Source organism: Rattus norvegicus, chromosome 18 (assembly GCF_021556685.1).
Source record: "Rattus norvegicus strain SHRSP/BbbUtx chromosome 18, alternate assembly SHRSP_T2T, whole genome shotgun sequence".
Classification (NCBI taxonomy): domain Eukaryota; kingdom Metazoa; phylum Chordata; class Mammalia; order Rodentia; family Muridae; genus Rattus; species Rattus norvegicus.
Genome location: NC_141551.1, coordinates 34,105,007 through 34,120,926, shown reverse-complemented (window position 1 = coordinate 34,120,926; position 15,920 = coordinate 34,105,007). Strand labels below are relative to the sequence as shown.

General features: G+C 43.7%; 1 protein-coding gene, 1 long non-coding RNA gene and 1 pseudogene across 3 annotated transcripts in view; 2 read left to right on the top strand and 1 right to left on the bottom strand.

The window, feature by feature from the left end:
- Sh3rf2 (SH3 domain containing ring finger 2) overlaps positions 1 to 2,670 on the bottom strand; it is a 101,127-nt gene extending 98,457 nt beyond the window's left edge. The window contains exons 1-2 of one of the 2 annotated variants that reach the window (XM_087592846.1): positions 2,583 to 2,670; positions 1,012 to 1,496 (exon numbers count right to left, since the gene is read on the bottom strand). In XM_087592846.1, the coding sequence (XP_087448972.1) occupies positions 1,012 to 1,389 (378 nt within the window). In that variant the 5' untranslated portion in view covers positions 1,390 to 1,496; positions 2,583 to 2,670. Of the gene's footprint in view, positions 1 to 1,011; positions 1,524 to 2,582 lie in introns of those variants that run through there. The other variant, NM_001034187.2, reaches the window with a different exon arrangement.
- The window catches only part of LOC147999758 (uncharacterized), an 88,023-nt gene extending 72,315 nt beyond the window's left edge, over positions 1 to 15,708 (top strand). Inside the window, exons 2-3 of the long non-coding RNA XR_015642516.1 lie at positions 11,857 to 11,905; positions 13,883 to 15,708. This is a non-coding gene — a long non-coding RNA (uncharacterized LOC147999758). The remainder of the gene's footprint in view (positions 1 to 11,856; positions 11,906 to 13,882) is intronic.
- Cct6a-ps5 (chaperonin containing Tcp1, subunit 6A (zeta 1), pseudogene 5) lies at positions 6,351 to 8,312 on the top strand (annotated as a pseudogene).
- Positions 15,709 to 15,920: the final 212 nt, after the last annotated feature.

Below are 15,920 nucleotides of genomic sequence, written 5' to 3'. Positions count from 1 at the left end.
ACACTAACTTGTACCCACTACAGCTCTCTGGAACAGTCCTGGGACTGTGCTGCTAGCATTAAAGCTTGCTGTAGGCAGGGCTTCAAAGAATGCATCTTTGATGACTTACGTATGCCAATAGTCTAAGCCATAGTGTTATGTCCATTTTGGTTCAGGGAGTCTGGGGATGACAATGCAAATAATCTGGGTGGACTCACAGGACTGAGTTCTCCTCCAGACTTGTGCTCTTGCACAGCGGCCCAGATAATGTTCTTAGGATGTGCTATCAGGGTTAGATAGGAGTGTAGGAGGCTTTACTTGGTAATCTATATGGTTTGACTGGGTCTGTAGTGTAGCCCTTGCCCTGGTACGCATTTTGTGTGTTCTCCTGCTTTGTAGACACACAATGGCGGCGTTCACATACACACGGATTCTATTATATAATCCTAGCCTTTGCCATCAATCAGTTCACTCGAATAGACACTTCCCTCCTGTGTGATTTCACGCATCAAGTATCTCGAGAGATGTACTTCAAGCACACCATGAATGAGCATCCTCTTAACAGCACTTTAAGACAAGGGATTTAGACAGATTTCAAGCAACACCTGATCTTTGAAAACATCTCAGAAATCTCAAAAGCAACTTTCAATTTTTCTTTGTTCCTCACCCCCCAGGTCATTTCCCACATATTGGTCTGGTTCCTGAACAGCACAGGAGAAAGACCAAGAACGATCATCTACAAGTGCTTTCCTCATTCCAACTCCCTCTGGAAAAGAACTAAAGACAATCTAGGAAGCCTTAAAGGTTCTGAGGCCAATTGTCAGATAGGTTAGACAGGCTTCCGAGTTCCCGTTGTGTCTCTGTAAAGTGATCACAGCTCACACAACTGATTTCTAGGCAGTCATCTACCTCCAGCACTCTGGTGGGAAGCCTGTCTCTACATGACTGAAGGAAATCTGTTTCCTAGCTCTCGGCATACACATAGCCAACCTCCAAAGTGCACATGATGTGAGCAAGCAGGATTTCTCTTACCCCATCCATGTGGATCCTGACAGTGGGCCCCAGCCGGAAAGGGCTGGCCTGCAGACTTCTGGGGCTGCTCTTGGCTTTCCTGTTGTCCTGCAAGGTTAGTATTCGAGGCCTTCGAAAGGAGCCTCCTCTCCACGAGTTGTGCCCGGAGCGCACTCCATCCAGCAGACGCACCAGCAACAGGTTGGCTGGCAGAGCCTCGATGCTGCAGAACACCAGGGTCCTGCATTCCGGGCACCTCAGCTCCTTGTGGGCCTTGAAAATCCGCTGTAGACATGGTTTGCAGAAGGTGTGCTGGCAGGGGAGAACTTTGGCTGTAACATCGAGCTTTTCAAAGCACACGGGGCACTCCAGGAGATCAAGTAACGTCAAATCATCCATTTTATTTTAAAACTCCAGTCCCAACCTGGAGAAGCAGGATCCACATTGTAGGGGCAGCCGAACCGAAGGGGTAGAGCCAGTCTTTTGGGAGCATCAGAACTCCCTGCCTGTTTGAAAGAAGGAGGAAAAAAAAATGTGACTGCCCTGAGAGGTGTGTCCCACCTACATGGAGGCAGTGTCTTGGGAGGCAGCTGCAAGTACTTTGTTCCGGGAGCGTCAAATGACTCATTCTGTGCGGCAGGTTAGAAGACTCAGCTTGTTCCTGCTGCAGGGATCAGAGGGAATTCTGCACAATGACGGACTGCTCCTTGCCTGAGTGGAGGGCCCTAGCAAGGAAAGAAGGCTGTCTAGCTGAGACAGGGAGTTACTTTTCTACTGGAGGGGCTGGAGGGATCCTTTCTCCTGCCTGGAGCACAGTCAGTCTTAACTCAGTCTAAGGCCCTGATGATTTCTGTGAGGATATCTACCTACCTTTCCTTCCCCGCCCCCACACCCCCAGATCGGTTTGTCTTCTGAACTCCAGCAACACAGATGAGCTTAGTGAAGTGTTTATCAGTTCCCGTGCGGATGTAGACTTCTATCTCTCATAGGGGAGCTTGTCCCACTATTTTGTTCTAGCAATATACAAGACCAGTTCCTACTCCCCAATATTGTTTGGTCTTAACTCTGTCCCGTTCTTCTCCTTGTTCCCCCTCTTTGCCTCCCTGTGTTCCTCCATTCCAGATTAGTTTAGTCAGAGACATTCTTCCTCCTACCAGGTGAGGTCCTGGGGCCTGTTTAGTAGCTTTGACAATTGTCCTGGGTTTCAGCAGAAGCAGAAAGGAATTCAGGCTTGTGATTACAGCCTACAGAAACCCAGAGAGCCCAGTGTGAGTGAACGGGCAGGCGTGTGTGTGTGTGTGTGTGTGTGTGTGTGTGTGTGTTACCAAAACAAAACAATCCTGGCTTTAGAAACAGTTTCATTTCGGATGCCCCTCCCCCACAAGTCAGTTACACCCAGGCTCTGGTGTGACCGCAGACATCAGGGGTGGGCTTGGTTGGCAGGAGGGCCAGTGGCCCTCAGCAGTTATCAGAGCTGAAATGTCTTGGGCTGAACAAAGGAGGCGCCTGGGCTAGCAGTGTGGGGGTGGAGGTGTGGGGGTTGTCTTTTCCAGAGCTGTCAGCACACTGGTGAAGTGTGTGAGGCCACTAACCTTGTGCCTATAACTGCAGTTACTCTCTGCTTGAGTTCTGGGCTCGGCTGGAGCTTGCTCCTTGTAACTGGCCAGCCTTCTTTCCTCTGAAGGGTTGGGCAGCTGACGGCCAAGCTTTGAAAACTTCTACAAAGTCCTTCCAGTTTCAAGGGATCACCTTACCCAGCCCTGTTAACACTGTCACTGCCACTGCCTGCCAGCCTCACTGTGGCTGACCTATCCTTGATGTCACAGCACAGGGACAAGCAGTAAAGAGTTTGCGTGTCCACTTTCCTTGCTTTTTTTTCTCCCCTTCACAAGCAGCTTAAACTTGCTTAGTTAGAAACATGCCAGAGTGCTCATACTTAGTTTTAAACTTTTATAAGTATTTCCTGAGAAGGTCAAACATTTTCATGGTAGCTGTGTTGCAAAGATAAGCCAGCCTCTCATAAAATACTGGTCTTAAAAGTAATAATCACTTCTTGAATTCTGAGATGCGAGGCACTTCAGTAATCTTTGGCTCAGTTTCTTCCAGTTAACAAAAGAGTGGGGTGTGCATGCGCATGCTTTGAAAATCGAAACACAAGGAGGTCTTTAAAAAAGGCAAAAGTAATGGTGGCAGATCTGTTGTTATTTCCTGTAGTCATTCCACACCCCTAAATGATGCTGAAGTTCCAGTTTTGATTTATCAATAATGTCTCATGTGAAGTTGCAAAGCATTGTGATGTAGGAGATAGCATCATGTAACAGCAGGGTGGCCCCTGTCTCGGTTAGCAACTACTCTAAATACTTTACCTGGATTCACCTGCTTCACCCTTACCTTAACCACCCAGATGAGGATGCTAAGACAGACAGGAAAACAGGTCATCAGACAAGTGGCATCAGATGGAGGGAAGGTGGTCTGTGCTCTTAACTACTGTGCCACAGGGTAAGCAGGCTTTAAGAGAAGAGAGGGTTGAGGGCACCCAACCTCATCTAGGATGGCAAGAAGTCAAGAGAAAATGACCCTGACTGACCAATCAGGATGCCTTGCAGATGAGGCAGCTGTGCCCAGAGAGATCAAGAGATTCTCTCAAGTTGCCTAGTGAGTGATGTGAGGATACAGCTGCAACTAGAAACTGGATCTTCCTCCTCCTCCTTTTCTTTTCTTCTTCTTCTCCTTCTTCTTCTTCTTCTCCTTCTTCTTCTTCTCCTTCTTCTTCTTCTCCTTCTTCTTCTTCTCCTTCTTCTTCTCCTTCTTCTTCTTCTTCTCCTCCTCCTCCTCCTCCTCCTCTTCCTCCTCCTCCTCTTCCTCCTGCTCCTGCTCCTGCTCCTCTTCTTCCTTCTCTTTCTCTTCCCCTTCTTTCTTCCCCCTTCTCTTCTTTATCTTTCCTTCCTCTTCCTCTTCTACTTCTTCCTTCTCCTCTTCTTCCCTTTTTCTCCTTTTCTCTTCTTCTTCCTTCTCTTCCTCCTCCTCCTTGTATCTTTTAGCTGCGTGTATGGTCCACACCTGTAATCCTAATACTGAGAAACCAGAGGCATACCTTGAGTCCAGTATCCTCGACTACAATGTGAGACTCTATCCCCCACCCCCGCCAACACAAATAAATTTTCTTTTTCTCTTTTTTCCCACACCCTCTATCTACTTAATTAATTTTCTTATGTTTAAACAGAGGGGTAACAATCTTTGGGTGGGGGAACAAAGAAGGGGTTGAACCTAGGGCTTCATACTTGCTCCAATGATTCTATCATGGTCTGAATGCCCTGCCTGATAATAATTATTTATCATGTAGACATGGCTTCTTTGAAAGTCCTAAGAGGGAGTCAGGGAGTCTGTATGGTTTGTCTTTCAGTGTTCCTCCATGTCAGTTCAAAAAAAGGAAGGACGGAAGGAAGAGAGGAAAGAAGGAAGGGAGGAAAGAAGGAAGGACGGAAGGAAGACACTCAGAATGAACGGAGTATCGTAAAGGAGTGGGGATAGTCTTTTCTTCTGGTCTCAGGCCTTAACTTCTACCTATGTTCAATTGAGAGAACACTCATAACTCTTCAAATTTCTCCCTTTGAGCTTCAGCAGTAGCCCATCCCAGTCAGCTTTGCTGTGTTTGACCGCATGGGCATTTGAAGCTCTCTGCTAGGTCTTCATTCTCATTTCCTCTCAGGAAAGCTCAGCTCCTCAGAGAACTTTCCTGCAGTTCCTTTGCCTTTTAGAAAGCACCGCTTCAATACCGGCACTTCTGCAGTAGGATCTGGGAGTGTCCCCCACTTCCCTCTCTCATTCTCAGATACACTCTATCTCCCTGACAACCCCCCTTCTGCACACATATACAGTTAAGCTTGAACTGGAATTGTAAGGGTCTATGACTTTCCAAAGAATGATACACTGTATTCAAATAGTATATAAACACGAAGGGTGTTTTATTCTGCAGAATCCCAGCATGCTGGGGGCTCCCATTACCAAGATAGAGAGAAAACCAAGTGAGCTCGCAGGGCATGTTTAAAGCACTTTAGGGAAATTCTGGGGCAGGTGACCTTTATCTTACTCCATCTCTAGAGACATTCCACCAGAACCATTCCTGCGGTGTGGGGGCTGGAAACTGTTGCTGGGGAAGTCTGGAAACTGCTGCTGACCCATTGTCTTTGCCTCAGGCAGGGGGGTGGGGGATGGGGACAGCTTCTAAGGCTTGGACTTGCCTGGACTTGCCCAGTTCTTGGAAACAGAGATTTAGGCCTCTTTTCCTGAACTACCAATTTGAAGCCTCTCATGGAGTCAGCCTAGTCTTCTCAGTATATAACATTTGTAAATAGGTAATAAATGCATAGCAACAATAGAAATGTTATAGATAACTTAATATATGCCAGATACTGTAGAACTAGAGTTTCATAAAGGTTACTCATTGTCAGAGTCCAAATGTGCAGAACTAGAGTTTCATAAAGGTTGCTCATTGTCAGAGTCCGTATGTGCAGGGCCGGACGTGCCTGAGGGAGAGCCAGAGATAGGACTTGCCAAACCAGCTATCAGCCCCAAGGACACTGACCATCCGTAGCCACCCCCTCCCCTTCCTTCACCCCCCTGAGTGAGATGAGCCACCCTACCTGCCTGCCGAGCTGCTAGATAACACATACTCCTTGCTGATGTCATTTCGCGCCGAAAGTAACTGTGTACCATTTGAATTGACCAATCATGTGTAACCGAGCGAATGCCCCTTACCTCCCCTATATAAACCCCCGAGTTTGGAAGCTCGGGGTCGATTCCTCTGTCTCCTGTGTGAGATACGTGTCGACCCTGGATCCCGCTAAGATCCGGGATCTCGTTAATAAAAGCTACCTCTTGCTGTTACATCAAGAATGGCTACTCGTGGGGCTGGGGATTTAGCTCAGTGGTAGAGCGCTTACCTAGGAAGCGCAAGGCCCTGGGTTCGGTCCCCAGCTCCGAAAAAAAAAAAAAAAAAAAAAGAACCAAAAAAAATGGCTACTCGTGATTCCTGGGGGCACCCCACCCCACGATCGGAGCGAGAGATGTGGCTCCCCGTTTTGGGGTATGCTCTTTCAATACCAGTGAGAAAACTTTAAGCAAACTACCTCAGTGAATCTTCCAGAAGCTCTAGGTTGTAGGTGCTATAACTTTTCCAGTTACAACTTTTGACTTGAACCTGAGTTTTTAATGTTACAAACTCCTGTACTACAATGAGTCTACTCAAATAATTTTACTATGTAAGTCCACACATATTTACACATGAAGTCCACTGTGTATCTTTCACAGACTGCGGAAGCAACCCAAGAAAAGTAAGAACAACATTGTTCTCGGCCTTTCCCTGAGCTAGGCCAGTCATGATGGCAGTGAAGACCCTAAATCCTAAAGCCGAGGTGGCCGGGGCACAGGCAGTGCTGGTGGTGAACAGCAGCGCAGCATGGGGCTTGCAGGATGTTCTGAGGACCAACTCGGGGCTTAAGGGCACCGTGAAGATGTTTGTATCTGGTGCTGGAGACATCAAATGTACTAAAGATGGCAATGTGCTGCTTCGTGAAATGCTAATTCAACACCCACAGCCTCTTTGATAGCAAAAGCGGCTACAGCCCAGGATGACATAACTGGTGATGGCACTACATCCAATGTCCTCATCATCGGGGAGCTGCACAAACAAGAGGACCTCTACGTTTCTGAAGGTCTTCATCCTAGAATAATATCTGAAGGTTTTGAAGCTGCAAAGGAAAAAGCACTCCAGTTTTTGGAACAAGTCAAAGTAAGCAAAGAGATGGACAGAGAAACACTCATTGATGTGCAGATGTCTTGCAGAGGCTATGGTGGACTCCATTTTGGCCATTAGGAAAAAAGATGAGCCCATTGACCTCTTTATGGTTGAGATCATGGAGGTGAAGCATAAATATGAAACTGATACAAGCTTAATCGGGGGCTTGTTTTGGATCATGGGGCACGGCATCCTGATATGAAGAAAAGAGTAGAAAATGCCTACATCTCATGCAACATGAGAAGACAGAGTGAATTCTGTTTTTTTTGTTTGTTTGTTTGTTTGTTTGTTTTGGTTTTTTTTCTTTTTTTGCAAGAGAACAGAAAAGAGAGAGAAACTAGTAAAGGCTGAAAGAAAATTCATTGAAGATAGAATTTAAAAAATCATAGAACTGAAGAAGAAAGTCTGTGGTGATTCAGATAAAGGACTTGTTATTAATCAAAAGGGTATTGACCCCTTTTCTTTGCAAAAGAAGGTATCATAGCTCTGCTCAGAGCCAAGAGGAGAAACATGGAAAGCTGACACTTGCTTGTGGTGGGATAGCTCTTAACTCCTTTGATGACCTGAATCTTGACTGTTTAGGGCATGCAGGGCTTGTCTATGAGTATACACTAGGCAAGGAGATGTTCACCTGTATTGAGAAATGTAGCAATCCCTGTTCTGTCACTTTACTGGTTAAAGGACCAAATAAGCACATGTTGACTCAAATCAAGGATACAATAAGAGACGGCCTGAGGGCTGTCAAAAATGCTATTGATGATGGCTGTGTTGTCCCGGTTGTCCCAGGTGCAGGTGCAGAAGTGGCACTAGCAGAGGCTCTGATTAAATACAAGCCCAGTGTGAAGGGCAGAGCTCAGCTTGGAGTCCAGGCATGTACAGACGCCTTGCTCATCATTCCCAAGGTTCTGGCACAGAACTCTGGTTTTGATCTTCAGAAAACATTAAAGTTCAAGCTGAACATTCAGAATCTGGTCAGCTTGTAGGTGTGGATCTGAACACAGGTGAGCTGATGGTGGCCACAGAAATGGGTGTGTGGGATAACTACTGTGTGAAGAAGCAGCTGCTTCACCCCTATACTGTGATTGCCACCAAAGTTCTCCTGGTTGACAAAATCATGAGAGCTGGGATGTCCTCTCTGAAGGGCTGAAGTCTGCCTGGGATGCTACAGAATGTTGGGGGAATGGTTATTTTTGTCCAACCTTCAAGTGATTTGGAAACGAAGTTTCCCTTCCTGATTGGAGAAAAGGAACAGGACATTTGGCATCTATTCAAATTATAATACTGTAAATTTTAATTTAATTTTTTTGCATTGAGTGAGCACACTCAAAGCAGGTCTTTTTAAATCCAGTGAACCAGATGTTATCGGTACAGTGATACAAAATTACATAATAAAATAAGCATTGTTGTCTACCTTGTTCCTTAAGTGTTCTTTGAAATTTTGTAACCGTTTTCTCCTAAATAAGGCATGGTGATGCCTGCCTGTAAGCCTAGTACTTTGGAAATAAAGTCAGAAGTTCTGCACCAACTCAGGCTACAGGGAAAAAAGAAAAGTAAGAATAAAGGAAATTAGAGTTCTTTGGCTCTCTCCTCTCACAGCCCCTCTCTGTTTCAGCAGTCAGGGTGGTTGCAAACTTCTTTGGAGCCTCCCATTACTGAGAAAATTCAATCACATCTGCTCCCCTGAGAAGGCAGGCAGGAAAGACCAATGAGTTACCCTTTTCTAGTGCATTTGGCATTTGGAAATTCAAAACCCGCAGAGTGAGGGTGGAAGATTTGGGCAGGACAAAGTTTACATTAACTGGGGGTCAAGGGTTGGGCTCTCAATTCATACCTGTAGGTGGTCCCCAACCACCCACTGAGAGGTTAGTCTCTAGAAGAACCTTTCTTTTGAAGCGTTGGAAGACTGGGTTGGGGGTGGGGGGATGGATTTAGATGGAGATTTTAGTTTGGCTTTCCCAAGCACTACCTTGGCATCAAATCAGACAAACAGCTTAGTTCCTAACAAACAAACAAAACCGTGAACTCTACATCCTTCCCAGACTCTAGGTCCCCTGCATCACAATCGGATTCACCAACTCCTTACAAGCCAGTTCCTGGCTACCTGCCTGTTTAATGTCTGCAGCACTTAGGTTTACACTGCCTGTATTCACATGTCGGTTCATGCTAAAAGTAGGCTAATCTGATTGTTTTGGTTCCCCGTTCAACATCCTTCCTACTGGCCTTAGGCTGAAATCCAAGTCTTTCTTCTGGCCTGCAAGACTGTGTATGATCTGGCTTATCTGCCTGAGCTTGTGTGAACATATCCTCTCTGTATTCCAGAGGCACTGCCTTTTTTCCTTCAATCTCTCTCTATTCCAGAGGCACTGCCTTTTTTCCTTCAACCTCTCTCTCTCCCTCTCTCTCTCTCTCTCTCTCTCTCTCTCTCTCTCTCTCTCTCTCTCTCTCCCTCCCTCCCTCCCTCCCTCCCTCTCTCTCTCCCTCTCCCTCTCTCTCTCTCTCTTTCCTCTTCCCTCCCTCTTTGCCTGTTTCACATTCTCTGTAACTTTGAGCTTTAATTAAATGCCCCTTCTTCTGGGAAATGGTCTTGATTTCTGTGAGTAGTGAGTTTGTCATCCTCTTTTATAAAGGTTTTCACAACTGCAACTCGGCCCTGTAATCATCCATTAATGTCTAACGCTCCCAAACAGAGCAGAGGGGAGCAAAGCACTTATTTGGCCAACTATGTGACTGGTATGTAGTTGGTGTTTATATGTGTACAAGTGAACTTATGAGTGGAAGGGGGAAATGCATGAATGGATGAATACTGTTTTCAAAGCGTTGTGTTTGGAAGTCAGGCCTATGTTGAGTACTAGATTGTGAGTTCAAGGCCAACTTGAAAGACTACCAAAAAATCATATTTAGGGCACTATACATCAAACCTGTATTATATCAGACACATCTTTGGAGTCAAACTGAATACACTGAGCTCCACCTTTTACTTGAACTAAGAATTTTCACTAGATTTAAGTAGATGTCACTAGGCAGTGTCAAGATCTTCCCATATACTGCTTGCCTCCAAACACAAATGTTGTCTGATGGTCATGTAGGTCACCTTTGAGAACCTGATCACACTCATAGGGCCCTGATCCAGAAGCAGAGTCTTCTTAGGTGGTGATGGCTTATGGAGAACATTCTCATCTCTTGTTTCTTTTCATGATTCTTCTGAGATTTTGGTAAGTCCTGTGAGCAGAGGTAAGTTTATGTCCAGAAGGTGTCACACAGAATGACTGCCTCTAACTTCTGTTGCTGAATAAATTACCAGCCTTTCTCTCAGACGAAGAGAATTTCTTTCAGTGTGAAAATCATAAAATAAATGCACCTGGTTTGGATATAATTTTTGGAATTATAATTTTAGTGGTATGCCATCTAAAACATACTATTCGGTAGTATGGCTTGTGTCTGTGTATGCCTGTGTGTCTGTGTGTGTCTGGTATGTGCATGTGTGCCTGTGTGTGTCTATTTCTATGTATGTGTGTGTCTATGTGTCTTTGTGTAGACACAAGTTATGTGTGTGATGGCATAGGTGTGGGGATCAGAAGACAACTCCTGGGAGTCAGTTCCCTCCTTCCTTCAAATGGTCCAGGAGTTAGATTCAGAAGGTCAGGCTGGGGAGCAAGTGCTTTTGCTACTGAAGTTATCTCAATGACCCACGTAAATCATTTTTCTTTTCTGCTTTTAGTGTTCATAACCTCAGGATCTCTACCACAGCGTTAATCCTTCCGTAATCCATTCAAAGAGTTCCCGTAACCTCTAGCTCTCTGCAGCCAGAGTTGTGACATTAAGATGGCCTCTCTTGGCTCTCATTGCATTTTGGAGGAGGCTTGTTCTTCTCACCCTCTCCTCCTTTAGTGCATAGTATAAATTTGCATATTCATTTATAATATTTAAATAGAGATGTGCTATTTCCTGATGTTAGATTAGCCCCTGTGGTTTGATTTTCCAGTGAGTTCTTGGGAAATTTTGGAGCTCTTCAGGAAATAGAAGGCAGGTAGAAAAATGGGCACCTTTCTAGCAGTGGATTTGAAAGCAGTTAGAAGGGTAGTCTGGCTGACAATGGGGTTCCACCCTGTCTTTCTTTGAAATGAAGTTACCTGAGGGGTTTATTTCTCATCAGGAGATGTTTGTAGGTGAGGAGGGTTACTTTAGTCCTGTGCAACCATTGGGCCTGCAGTAAAGTCATTTAAGTCTGAGACAAGGGTAAGAGTTATTATTTATGTTCTCAAGAGGACTTGTGGTCCTTAAGTTAATGAGAAGCAATTTGAACCCATGACAAGAGCATAACTGGGGACTCCTACAAACCTGATCTGAGTTCCAGCTCTGCCAGTTGCTACATAGCCCACTTCATTCCTCTCTTCTTTGCATTCCTCATGTAGCAAATGAGGTTACTTATGGGATACACCTCATGGATTCTTCCCAAGGAGTCTGTTGATGCAGTCAAAAGGCGCTTACTAGATGTAGGATTCTTCTCTTCCTCCTCTTTTTCTTCCTTTTTGGTAAACAGACTTTTGAAAAGGTGCCAAAGACTTTTCATTCTAAACCAAATTAACTCCAAGGAAGAACATAGCGGTCAGTATGTGCAGCCACCCAGTTCCCTATCGAATGGAAGGCTCCGGTCAACAATGCTTCCACTCTCATGGCTCCTGTCATAGGAATACACTTAAAAACATTAAATCGTTTTTTTCTGATGAAAATTTATCTTAAAAGGGAACTTCAAAAATAATTCTGCAAATGAGCCAAAGATTCACTTGGTATATTTGCAGATGTAGTTTGTGTAGTTATGGCTAAAAAGGGACACTAAAGTGTCCTTGGTATAGTCAGGAATGAAAAGGGGAGGCAGGAAGGATTCCTCACCCTGAGACTAAGAGAGAAGGACCCTGGGTTAGGGTACCTGGCTTTGAGATGCTCTGTACTGGCGTCTTATAAAGAAGTGTATCATGAAGAGTGGTTTGGCCATCTTTGCCTTTAGTGAGAATCTTCCTCCCGATTTTCAGTGGACTAGCCTGATAAGTGTACCTATGTTTTCTCTCCAGACTAGAAGACTTAAAAGGCATCATGTGAGAACACAAAGTAGAAAACTAGGTAAGAGTGCATCTTATCATTCTATCAATAGTGAAAAATGACTCTGCTTCTAAGTCCCAGTCAACTGTATTCCCATGTCAGTTGGCTCATGTCTATTATGCCCTAGAAGATGCCATTACTGAGGAGTGTGGAAAGTGTACAAGGGGTCCTCTGTATCATTTCTACAAAGTCTTCTGAAAAAAATCCTCATATAGTTACAGCCCTAAGAGTATAACCTGTTCACCCACTGCCATGGTACATCTAGAAGTTTATTCTAATGTGAACAGACACATACCCAAGTGTATTTCTCACAGCACTAGTTACACTTGTGAGCAGTTACAAAGAGCCTTAATATGAAACAATGGGAAACTAGTTAAACACATGTGATATGAGAATGCTCTGTAACTTTTAGTAATGATAGAGGGAAATGTATTTTATGTCATGAAGAACATTAACAACTAACTGAATAGAAATGTGAAAAAAATCACATGATTCCAGTATGCTTCCTTTTGTTTAGTTAGTTTTGTTCTTTTTTGGAAGGTGTTTCTTTGTTTGTTTATTGAGACAGAGTCTCACATTGTCGCTCAGGGCAGCAATTAGATTGTCTCCATGTCTCAAGTGCTGTGGTAACATGTGTGTACCACCATGCCTAGCAGAGTTAAGGTTATTTTTAAACAATACACAGATATACAGTGTTTTGATTAGAATACAAGTCAAAGTTAACTATGATAGGTTGGCTTATTATTTGGGTTTTATTGTTTTCAGTTTGCTTGTGCATCTTTGTAATTTTTAATAATGAACATACAATTCTAATATATATATACATATATACATATAAATACAAATATATACATATATATATATATGCAGAGCGTTGTGGTACACTCTGTAATCCTAGTTCTTGGGAGATAGAAGGGAGAGGATCAGGAGTTCGAGGTCAAACTGTGATGCATAGTAAGTTTGTGGACAGTCTCAACTACATTTTTTTTTCCTAAAGACAACAGGAACAAACAAAACAAAAAACGAAACCAAGCCAACCAATAAACCAGCCAACTAACCAAACAAACAAAAAACCCAAACAAACAAAACAGGGGCTTAGCCCACAAACATGAGGACCTGAGTTTGACCTTATTACCCATCTGGGAAGCCACGTGCTTGTAATCCCAGATCTGGGGAGGTGGAGCTAGGGGCTCCCTGGCCCACTAGCATTGCTAAGTTCCAGATCCCTGGGAGAGACCCTATCTCAAAGAACAAGGTTGATAACTCTTGAGAATGATATTTAAGATTGACTTCTGCCTCTACACACATTGCACACATATATATATATATGAACACACACACATACACTCACAAACCCCAAACCCCCAAATAGCTTAAATCATCGAAGATTTACTACAACGCTTGCAAGGAAGTGAGGTAAATCCGAATATCCTGCCCATATAATATTAAGACAATGAGTTCCACAGGATCTGAAAGTGAAGTTGTCCACCAGCAATCCAGAACAGGTACCTGCCTGGAGAAAGGAAAGGCCATGACTGGCACGCCACTCTAAGTGGACTCTGTCTTTTTTTCACTGTTTCCTTTCTGAGGAACTCAGTAAATGCTTTGATTAAAACCACAAACAAGATATGGCCAAGCAGACTTGTGCAAAAACTGGCGGTTTGCCAAGGCTGTTGGGCAACCACAGCATTGCGATTTTGATTACACAGGCAAGGAAACTGCATAACTGAGTCACACCGAGTGCTATGATTAGTCTTAGACGTCCATCTATCCTGAGTCTGGTCTTCAAGGACAAGTACAGAATGCATGAGAAACAAGCACTCTCTTTTTAATATTTAAATGAAATGAATTTTCTATTCCTGAATGTAACATTTGTCAAATCAATTAGACACTTCTGAGGGACTTCTGGTTGGTGCCAATTATACATTAATCATATGCTACTATGTCCCATTTACTTGCGTTCCCCTTCACTTTTCTTCTACATTGTCTCCACCTCAGGAAGCAAGAACAACATCTGTGTTGATCACTCTGTGCTGAGACCAATTGATGTAAAGATCTGCTGAGCACCGAGGATAGTTCAATTGCATTGAACTATTACTACGTTCCTAAGGAGAAGGCTTAGGACTTGACGTCTGGAAATCTCAGCTCTACCATCAACAGTGTGTTCAGCATTTCCAAGCCCCACCCATAAACGTTGCAATCAACAACTTTTCTACTTCTCAGGCTTGTTGTGAGCGACACGTTTCTTAATAAGTATTGGCGGTGCTTGGAGCAATAGCTACCATATAGAGAGTGCGCAAAAGATATTGGTCACAGTGCCTGCACTTTCTATGTGTCCTAGCCACGTTCCTCTGGGGTCAAGTGAACCTAGCCATCTTATTAAATAAGAGTAAGGCCCAAAGCTGGGGGTGGTGCCACGCTCCTGCAATTCTGGCACTTCAGAGGTAGAAGCAGGAAGATTAGGAGCTCAGGCTCATCTTTGACTACTTAGGGAATATGACGTCACCCTGGACTACATGAGACCCTGTCTAAACAATCATGTGTGATATAAGGGATGGGAATAATAACACCCAGTGGAGCTGTTGTGTACATACATACAAAAGATGCTCATAAAACGCTTCAAAGAGTGTGACACAGGGTGAGTGCCCAGTCAAGGTTACCCATTATCCCTACGCCTGGCCTCTTATTATTAATCTGGCTGCATCTAAAGTACAGTTTAAAACTGAGCCCAGCTCCTGACTTTTACCAAAGCTGTTATTCGTATGACCTTTGCATGACTGTCCGTCCACAAAGTGGTTGCCTAGAGGCTTACATGGTCTTGGGTACTGCAGCACTCTGTAGAAGTTTAATAGGGGTGGGGCTGGCTGTGTGCTAGAATAAACAATAGCAATTATCATTATTCTGCCAGATTCTGAACTAAACTTCATTTTACAGATGAGGAAATAGAGTCCTAGAGAGGTCATGTATGCTCCAGAGTCTACAAAGTGAACCTGGGATTCAGATCTACTTGGTCTGTGCTCTTGACCTTCTTGTATCCCATGTAACATAGCTGTAATATAAAAGGACGTGTTATTGCAATCAGTAACATCTACAGTAGCTTTGATCCCAGACTTTTATTTCGGTTCAGACAGTAGAGTTCAGTCCTTGGAACTGTAACAGTAACTTCAGGTTAATCTATTGCAAGAAGAGAGGGAAGTGAGTTTGGAACAGATAAGGAGAGAATGGAAAGAAATGGCTGGCTACAGCAGGCACCTGTCATCCCAGCACTCAGCAGGATGGGACAGGACTGAGAGGCAAAGGCCAACCTGGGCTACCTCAGGAAACCCTGTCGAAGAAAAAGGAGGGATATGCCAGAACAGTAAATAATGACCAGTTGATACAATACATTTGGATAAAAATTCATCTATTTTTAAATCAAAAATAGAGAGTCCTTCAAAGGTAAACAGAATCACCCAGTTTTGTTTTTATGTCCAATTTTTTGTCTCTAAATTACTTTTCAGCTTCAAGTCTGAAAAATATTTGTTCTGTTAGGTCTGACTCTTCTCTCTGTTTTTTTTTTTTTTTAATCTTTGGGTCAATCAGCTGTGGGTTGGACTAAGAATGTGGATGAAAAAAGAAATATAAAGGAAAGGAAAAGCTGTGACTGCTTCTAGGTATGGTGGAGGAGAAAGTTTATTATAGCTATGTGGAAGAATATACATATATGCATATGGATATAAATGCAATTTAAATGGAGTCACCATTTAATGGAGATTTAATGGAGGAAACAATGTCTCAATGGGATAGATATCATATGCTACCAAATAAAATTCTTGGTAACAGGAATGGGTTACATCTTTTTGAGTTATTGGCCAAAGGGGTCCCATAGATGTCTCAAAATGCTACAAGCTATTGACAGTGCTATTTGTTGCACTTTACAATTAATGCGAAGACTTTATTGCTAAAAATACCACATACTTGTCCTAAACATGAAGAAATTGAACTGGTGCTCAACTAGCAGCATCTTACCGACCAGCGTTGGTAATGCTGGAAGGTA